The sequence below is a fragment of the Penaeus monodon genome, chromosome 35, assembly GCF_015228065.2.
Source record: "Penaeus monodon isolate SGIC_2016 chromosome 35, NSTDA_Pmon_1, whole genome shotgun sequence".
Lineage (NCBI taxonomy): Eukaryota > Metazoa > Arthropoda > Malacostraca > Decapoda > Penaeidae > Penaeus > Penaeus monodon.
This window is the reverse complement of record NC_051420.1, coordinates 2,043,800-2,053,799: the sequence shown is the minus strand read 5'-3', so window position 1 is coordinate 2,053,799 and position 10,000 is coordinate 2,043,800. Positions and strand designations below refer to the sequence as shown.

Below are 10,000 nucleotides of genomic sequence, written 5' to 3'. Positions count from 1 at the left end.
ATGATATTAATAATGATACTAACCATAATTATGGTATTACTACTAATGATAATAACAACAATAATAATATTAATAATGATAATAAATAATAATGACAATAAATAATAATAATAATGATGATGATAATAACAATAATAATAATGATAATAATAATAATAATAATAATGATAATGATAATGATAATGATAATGATAATGATAATAATAATAATAATAACAACAATAATAATACTAAAAGTAATAATAGTAATAATAACAGCTTGAAATAACAGACCCGGAATAATAGAAAGTGAAAGAATACCAAAAGTAATATATACAACAAAATGGAGAAAAAAAAGGAAACAGAACAGAATATAAAAAAAGGAAGTGGAACAGAAGTGAAAGGAAATATTAGAAGAAAGGTACTAGGAAAATGGTAGAGGCAGGGGGGGGGGGGAGGATCGAAGCGGAGGCAAACTGTGTAATGGACCGTAAGCGAAAATGCACTGCAACGGTAGCGAGGGGCAGGTGCAATCTTGTTAATTCCTTGGCGGAGGACCTGCGACATAGCGTCGAGTCGGGACTGGAACCCCTCGTGCTCCACATCCACCTCGTAGTCTGACCTTTCTCTTTACCCGAGCGAGAGGATCGATATAGGGAACTTAACAATGTGACATGTCGACCCGGGCATCTCCTGCGCGCGACTCACTTGGGCCATTTTGGTTTACTCTGTCGGTCGGATGTTTGTGATTTATTTTGTCTGTTTATTATTATTATTATTATTATTATTATTGTTGTTGTTGTTGTTGTGGTTGTTGTTGTTTTGTTGTTGTTGTTGTTATCATTATTTTTTTTATTTTTATTAGGGAGTGTTTTGTTTTGTCTCGTCTTCGTTACGGTCAGTATTGGCGTTGGTGTTGATGAATACAGATCCCCTGTTATCCAAAATGTGTGTGTGTGTGTGTGTGTGTGTGTGTGTGTGTGTGTGTGTGTGTGTGTGTGTGTGTGTGTGTGTGTGTGTGTGTGTGTGTGTGTGTGTGTGTGTGCATAATTCTTCTACTGCCTTACACTCCCAGACACCAGGGAATGTTATCAGCAAAACACCCGAGTTCGACCCCAATCATTATTCACCTGTTTCTACCTGCGTTCCCATTGTCTCGCCTCTGATTTTGTTGCAGTTAATGTACTATATCTTCTCACTGCCACGTATGTGTTGTCTAGTTTGATATATGCTGAATGTATACTGGGAACTAGCAGCATATGTTCAGCATGAATAACGCCATGATATCTGAATAAAGCATCGCATACACCAAGAATGGAGTAGATTACCTATACCAATCCTAGTCCTACAGGCCATCTACAGCTAACTGTAGCTCAAACTCACCCTACCACTAGACTCACCATCCTTCTTTCCACTCACGTTTCGACACAGTTGAGTCCGGCAGCGCGAAGCTTAGCCAAGCGGTCGGGCCACTGGTCGGGATGGATTCTGAAATAGTGCAAGGCTCCCGACGCTATCCTGATGGGCTGGTTGTCGAGGGTAAAGCAACTTCCCTCTCGCTTTAGGGCAGAATTCGTGTAGCCTCTCCCAAAGGTGCAGTAGACGCCATTGTTGATATATGGCATTTTTGTCCTGTGAATACAGTGAGCAAATTAAAATCAGGAATCCAACAGATTGAGGAGGACAACCCTCTGAATGGGATGTACCACACGTCGGAATGTTTTCCCTGTATATTATGTCTGTTTAGAAATGTGTATATTAGACCCCTATTGACACACGTATCGTGTAAAAGAAGGAGCAATAATCAAGGCGAAACAAGGGAAGGATTCGTGCCAGGCAGAGTGAAAGTGGAATAATGAATGGAAGTAAATACACGCAGGTGTATATTCATGTATTTTCTCCCTCCGTTGTTTTGTTTACAAATTGAAACAACGGTTTTCATTAGCTATGGTCTGAGATTATTAACCCTTTGTGCTGGGATGACATGGGATATATGGTATGTTGACTGTGATTTCATATTATTAATTGTGTACACATAGATGGCTTATCATGTACTTAATCACCAAGGAGGCAATTGCTAGTAGTACCTATCTCACTTCTTCCTTGACTTTCGGATTCCTTTTTTTTTTTTTTTTTTAGATCTTCATTTTCGCTATAAGGACATATATAACATTATAACAGCCATGATGTCATTGAGAATAATAGCAATTTTGATATTAATTACATAAGAAAAAAAAATCACGAAATTCAAGGGAATGCAGTAATCAGGTGACGTCACACCGAGCCAACTTATTAATTCGTTGGTGGCTGCACTTGTGGAGCCATTTATCTGCAACAAAATTCACACACACACACACAAAAAAAAAGTCTGAAATACAAATAAAAAGATAAATAAAATAAAGAGGTAAATAAAAAAAAATCCTATCATCAAATAAAAATAAATAAAGAGGTAAATTACAAAAAATAAATCCTATTACCAAATCTGTTCATTGTTTACTGTCTATATCACCACTTCATTTTTTTTTTTATGTATTTCTTCCCCTTGAGCCAGGCCATCCATCCCCACTTTTTTGTGCAGATAAGGCGAAAAAACTGCCAAAACACGATTTGTTAACCAGAGAGATTTTTGTCAATAGATGTAGGCGACCGTGGCATAAATCAATGTAAATAAAAATATCACACACACACACACACATACGCACACACGAGTGTTCGTATGTATGGGCGTGTGAGAGAGAGTTTACATAAAACAGTCTATCATCATGCTTGCTTTTCATTTCCATCTCCAAACATTCTATTACTGCATACTCCCTCTCGAACTCCCATATGAGGATAATTGTGCTTCGGTTAGGAGAGTTTCGAAGCTTCGTCCACGGTCACGATTTTTGTCCGTGACTGTACAGGGAGGAAAAGCATTAGTGATTTCCGGAGTCGACGGTGTAACTGTTTTCAGAAGTGCAAGCTTCCACCATTCTACATAAAAAAAAGTGTAATTATCAGTGTAGACATTCTCCTTCGCAGGTAAGCATATTAGAACGTGTCTCTTTTTTGGCAGAATTGGAAGAAAACTGAATATCGCAGTTCACAACTTTAACTTTTTTTTTTCTAGGGGGTGGGGCCTTTACATAATACACACACACACACACACACACACTATATATATATATATATATATATATATATATATATATATATATATATATACATATACATATATATATATTATATATATATATATACGACCGGCGCGTTGTTCCCTTGGGCAAGGAACTTTGCCTCGATTGCCTACCTGGCCACTGGGTGGGCAAGCCAGCCCGGGTCAGTGCCGGTCCCAGAACCGGGTAAATAGAGATGGTGACTCGATAAAAACACCGGGCGGAAGGCAACGGCAAACCACCACTCTAAATTGCCTAGAAAACCATGGAAATCCATGATCGCCAACGTCCTTATAGGACAGGGCACTTGAAAAAAAAAAAAAAAAAAAAAAAAAAAAAAATATATATATATATATATATATATATATATATATATATATATATATATATATATATATATATACTGTATATGTATACATACACACACACACTATATGTATATATATATATACATATATATATATATATATATATATATATATATATATATATATAAAGAAAAAAACGAATGTTTTTTTGTCTCTTAGGATTGATATTAATGGTGAATTCAGCAGAAACCAATGGCATATGGGGACCCCTCCCTACGTCTAAATAATATATCCATTAAATCTACCATATGTCTCTTACCTCGACATTTAATTGCAAATGCTCGGAAATGTGATTTAAAAATGTGGGGTGTTAATTGTCATATGGACCTTAGAACATGAATTGCGAAAATGAATCAAAATAGGCCTACACTAATCATGAGATTGGAAAAGATAGGTAGGCTGATATGAGTACATGTGAACTCATACACACACGTGCGCGCACACACACACACACACACACACACACACACACACACACACACACACACACACACACACACACACACACAATCATACAACACACACAACACACCACACACATACATACACACCACACACACACCACACACATACACACATACATACACACACACACACACACACACACACACACACACACACACACACACACACACACACACACACACACACACACACACACTTATCATATTCATCCATTTTTGCACACGGGAAGCTTCTGTGCCCAAAAACAGTATAGGTTCACCGTGCATAATGATCTCTCTCTCTCTATCTATTTATCTCTCTCTATCTATCTACCTGGGGGCCGCGGTGGCCGAATGGTTAGAGCGTCGGACTCAAGACTGTCACGACGGCAATCTGAGTTCGAGGGTTCGAGTCACCGGCCGGCGCGTTGTTCCCTTGGGCAAGGAACTTCACCTTGATTGCCTACCTAGCCACTGGGTGGCCAAGCCAGCCCAAAGTCAGTGCTGGTCCCAAGCCCGGATAAAATAGAGAGAATGATTACCTAAAAGGTAACACCGGCACTCTCCGTGGAAAGGAACTGGGGACCCTACCACGTACTCACTCCAAGAGCATCACAACATGAAAACTACAATTAAGTATCATGCTGTAACCACGGCGGCTCAGACATAAACCTACCGTTAAAAAGAAAAAAGATCTATCTACCTAACTATATCTATCTATCTCCCTTTCTCTCTCTATCTCTTTCTCTCCCTCTATTCCTCCCTCTCCCTTTCTCTCTCTCTCTTTCCCTCTCCTTCTCCTTTTCCCTCTCCTCCCTCCCTCTCCCTCTCCCTCACACACACACGCAAACACACACACACACACACACACACACACACACACACACACACACACACACACACACACACACACACACACACACACACACACACACATACACAAAAAAAAAAAAAAAAAAAAAAAAATAATAATAATAATACACCTTTCACCGGAGTCACTGTGGTATGCTCGCCTTTATTGCTTCAAAGAAAACGGACGAGGACCTTGTTGCAAGAGGGACTAAGCCATTCTGGATTATTTATGACAATGTGCATATCATTATAATTTGAAGATTCATATATGCCTTGAATATTTGTATGTATAATAAGAAATCTATTTTTTTTTCTCTCTCTCTGAGATATTCCTCTTCGGAAAACGTTGGGCTTCCACATTAATGGAAAATTAACATACCACGAAATTCGTATGGGTATTCATGTACATTCTCTCTCTCTCTCTTTTAAATGCTAAGCCAACTTAAATAGCTTTAATAAATAATAAAAAAGGCCAACGATAAGATAAGGCGAGAGATGGACCCTCTCCCCGTCCCACAAGGCCGGTCACTGGAGCAGCAACTCGGGCGAAAATGTAGGTGAAGGAGCGCACTTGCCGTCACGCATTACGTCATCGCTATCACGTGTTCCCTCATCCGGAACCTGTTCTCGGGTGCGGCTTTAGCTTCGTTGTGCTTTTTTTTTCTTGAGGGGGGGGTATTTGTTCTATTTTGTTTTATTTATTTTGTTGTTGTTGTTTTTATTGTTTTGTATATAGTGATGGATGTTGGGTTCTCTCTCTCTCTTTCTTTCTTTCTTTGCGTTGGGTGTGTGTGGTGTGAATTTGTTCATGGCGTGATTATGTACGGTTTCGTGGGTAGGGGTGATGGGGGTGAAGGGAGGGGAGGGAGTAGGGGATGAGGGGAAGGGGGTAGGGGGGGATGGGGACGAATGAAAGCGGGAATAGTCAACGGGCGTGATATATATCCGGTCAAAGTCGCGGCTGCCTTAAACGGACGATAAACGGATCACAAGGAAAACCAGACCGCCGCGCTAGACATTGCGCCTCTGCTCCCCTAAGTAAAGGGAGCTAAAGAAGGGAGAGATTTCGCACAGGAAAACGAACGACATTAACCCCTTCGTAACTCACCCCCCTACCAGAGAATTGGCGTCGACCAGGCGGGTATAAGAAGAGCAACAGCGGCGAAACGAAGACGCAGCTTGACTAAACTGGTCGGGATGAGTACTCGAGTCTGCGAGCGAGTCGGGGCCGCACGCGCTCGCCCGCCGCCTCAGACGGCGATGACTCAGCGATATAGCTACGTCGTGGAGATACCACTGCTTGGCTTATTTATGCGACTAGTTTATCCACTTTCTTTTATTTGTTTTGCGTGAATACGCCTGCGAAACTACCTTAATACGGTTAAAACGAAAGAGATATAAAGCGATTCGGAAAGATTGGTGATATAAAAAAAAAAAATTCCATACATCTCTCGGGCAAAGCAACACGTAGATTCCTCCTAAGGATAATTTGCGCCTCATTCGCTCTGGCTGCAAGGAAGTGAAAGTATATCACAAGAAGGGTAAAACTTACTAGCAGCGGATACATATATACTAAAAATAGCCCTAGTAGTCAGCGGTGACGCCCGAAAGTATTGCCAAAAAAACAGAATGACGAGGCCGAGTATGACACCGGAAGTAGACCTATACTTGAAATAAACCTGTCAGTACTGCCAACTGTATGCTAAAGACACACCTTCCATGTGTGCTACCGAAATCAATATATTGAACCGCCTCACTTCTTTCCCTATTCGTTTTTTTGAAGAGCAAATGCGAAATCTTACCAAAGCACTGGAAGTTACTGTGGACAACACGAATTACTTTCGAACTGGAGGACCTGTGACTATTAGGCCGGTTCAGGTTAGCCGCTTGAAAGGTGTGTCTTTTGGAGATCTGAACGTCGTAGGAAGTTGAAGTAATACTAAAGCTGCCCTTGTCGATCATTTCAAAGTAGCTCCTGTCAGTGTTACGAAAATAGACCTTCCTGTATAGCCAGAGGACAACCTTTTACCATTGGGAGGACCTGTTGCTTTAAGAATTGAAGCAGCATTAGTAATGCACTAGTAAACCTTGGTGGACTTACACCAGTAATAAGAATAAAGAAGTTGGTACGAATGAACTATGAACTATACTAATAGGATGTAATGGGTCTCTACATATCTAGACTATGATTAAGAGCAAGACGTGAAATAGTTGCTGTATTAGGACCTACGTAACAAGTCTATGGTTAAACATATCACTGATAGAGTAATATGTTGTGATACCCAGCCCATGCTTTGAAATAATACTGGGAAGTTGTAACAGATCTTTCTAAATACCTTGTTTGTGATTAAATACACAATTGATAAGGTAATAGGATGTAATAGGTAATTCTACATACCCAGTCTGTGATTAAGATCAATATTAGGGAAATAATAGATAGTGATAGGTTACTCTACATGCTCAGTCCGTGATTAAGAGCAATACTGATGAAGTAGTAAGTAGTAATAGGGCACTTTACCTACACAGTCCGTGATTAAGAGCAATACTAATGAAGAAATGGGATGTGATAGGTCATTCTACATACCCAGACCGTGATGAAGTACCGATGAAGTTAAAGATAAGTAATAGGTCACTATATATCACCATTGATTAAAATTGGTGAACGAATAGGCTGTTATAGATTTCTCTTCGTAATTAGTATGTAATAAAATAATATGTAATAACCTCTATAATAACCAGTCTGTGATTAAAAGCAACACAGAAGAAATAATACGTTATTTAATCATAGACAACATATCTAGTCTATGATTAAACTCTGATAAAGTATTAGATCTGATAAGTCCCTCTACATACTTATTCTGTAATGCAGTACATCACTGATGGAGTAATAAGCAGTAATAGGTTTTTAATGCCCAGTTCGTCAATAAGAATAACAATGATGAAGAACTAATAGCTTGTAGCAGGTCTCTGTAAGCGCAGTTTCTTATTACTCACATCATTTATGACGTAATTGGTTCTAATAGGACCCTGTAGATACCCATTCTACGATTCAGAGCAACTGTGATGAACTAGTGTGCTGTAATAGGTCCCGCTATATACCGAGTCTAATTAGGAGCAACCTTGATGAATTAATTGTTCCAATATATCCGTATGCATATCTAGTCTATGGTTCAGGGCAGAGCTTTGCCTAATCCCGATTTAACGATAACCCCTTAGCCACCACATATATGCGAGGGGGAAGACGCGATTAGGGACAGAAAGGATTGGGGATGAGATTGGTCTTGTGATAAACAACTTCTCGTGATGAGCATAATCATGCAATCGTTGACGCTTATGAGGACAGCCAAGGCACCCCAACCCTATCTGCGATTGTAGGCGCGTACTTTCTTTCTCTTCGTTGTGCATTTACTTATTTGCTTATTTATTTTCTCATTTGTGTACTGCAGTTCCTAAGTATTGTATATGGTATAAATATGGGTATATGTTGAGATGAACCGAGGTCCGGAAGGTGTCTGTGTACGAAATCACATGCTTGGAAGAAAACAAGAGGACGGAATACGTTAGAACGGTCACAACGGTCGTTTGGAAACAGTGGATGCCGTGATTATGTTCGAAGGTTAGCTGTTTACATTGGCGATCCGAAGGTGTATACTTTGGCTTCTTTTAAGTTCAAAATTTTGTGTTGCGTTACATAAGCTGTTTACACCAACCCTTCCCTTTGGATGTCAGATAGAGCGACCAAGCATTTACTTTTTTCTTTCTTTCTTTTTTCTTTTGCTCGTAGACTGAATGATATTTCTTGAAACTTCATCCTAAAGATCGCACTGAATAAAACATATGTATCCCAGTGACAAAGACTTAAAAAATAATAACAAATAAATAAATAAATAAAAATCATATAACTACCATATCAGAATCTCAAGAAAGAAAGAAAGAAAGAAAAAAAAAAACATACAATCACCACAATACACAAAAATCTTAAAAGCCCGGTATGCTCTTTGATCAAGAAGACAATCTCCTACGAAGTACTGTAAGATTCCGAGGCCACTGTTTATCTCACTGCGGCTCTGTGTCAAAGCGTGACGTTCATTCCTTTGTCGGGAGATGCTTTATGAAAAGGACCAGAAAAAGAACCCGTATTTAGAGAGCCCTTTAGGGCGTTTGGTGGAGTTACATGGTAGAATGCCTGTTGGAAATGGGACAGTCTCGAATATATGTTGGAATTACATGGTGTAAAGTCTGTAGTAATTAAATGCTGAGGCGTTTGTTGGAATCACGACATGGTATAAAGTCTGTTGTAATTAAATGCTAAGGCGTTTGCTGTAATTACGTGCAAGGACGTTGTGGCGGGCTAGAGGAACACAGGTTTGTGGGTCTGTTAGAATTACATGCTAGAATATGTGTTGGAATTATGACATGCCAGAGCGCCTGTTGGCATTATGATAGGGCAACTTTTCGAATTACATCCTTGAAAGTGTGATGGAATTAAATGCTTGAATCTCTTGGACTTATAACATGCTAGAATCTCTTGGGATTATAACATGCTAGACAGTCTGCTGGAAATAATCGTTAGAAAGTTTGGAATTAAATGCAATAACATGGCAATCTAACATGCTTGATCGTGATGTTCGGTGGACCTGTAGGTCTAGAAGCTTCCCGTGATTTTAGCTTGCTTAAGCATCTGTTAGAATACATGCACGAATATCCGTTAGAATTAAATGCAAATTCGTTTGTTTTAATTAATAAAGTCTGTCGGAATTATAACACGATTCCCCTATTCCAAAACCAGATTTTTTTTTGTTTGTTTGTGCAGAATCTCAATAATTCACTGTCAGTACACCATGACTGTTGAAAATATTTTTATCTATGACTCATAATATGACAATATGGCGCTTGGAAATTGTCCATTGTTTATTTATTAACCTGCTTGACCCCATAAAGTTATCAATAACTAAAGATTAAACTTTGGGGCAACTGTACGCAGTATAGCATTATCTTCGCCATTCTAAGCATTTTTGCACACGGGAAGCTTCTGTGCCCAAAAACAGTATAGGTTCACCGTGCATTATGCCATTTCTCTCTCTCTCTCTCTCTCTCTCTCTCTCTCTCTCTCTCTCTCTCTCTCTCTCTCTCTCTCTCTCTCTCTCTCTCTCCTCTCTCTCTCTCTCTTAACCTTCATGGTGCGTAGGTGTGAGTATACCGA

The 10,000-nt window shown here is 39.4% G+C and overlaps 1 protein-coding gene across 3 annotated transcripts in view; it reads right to left on the bottom strand.

Annotated features, from left to right (window-relative positions):
* The window catches only part of LOC119594973 (beta-galactosidase-1-like protein 2), a 24,756-nt gene extending 18,705 nt beyond the window's left edge, over positions 1 to 6,051 (bottom strand). The window contains exons 1-2 of one of the 3 annotated variants that reach the window (XM_037944105.1): positions 5,906 to 6,051; positions 1,399 to 1,611 (exon numbers count right to left, since the gene is read on the bottom strand). In XM_037944105.1, the coding sequence (XP_037800033.1) occupies positions 1,399 to 1,604 (206 nt within the window). In that variant the 5' untranslated portion in view covers positions 1,605 to 1,611; positions 5,906 to 6,051. Of the gene's footprint in view, positions 1 to 1,379; positions 1,612 to 5,905 lie in introns of those variants that run through there. The other 2 variants (XM_037944108.1, XM_037944107.1) reach the window with 2 other exon arrangements.
* Positions 6,052 to 10,000: the final 3,949 nt, after the last annotated feature.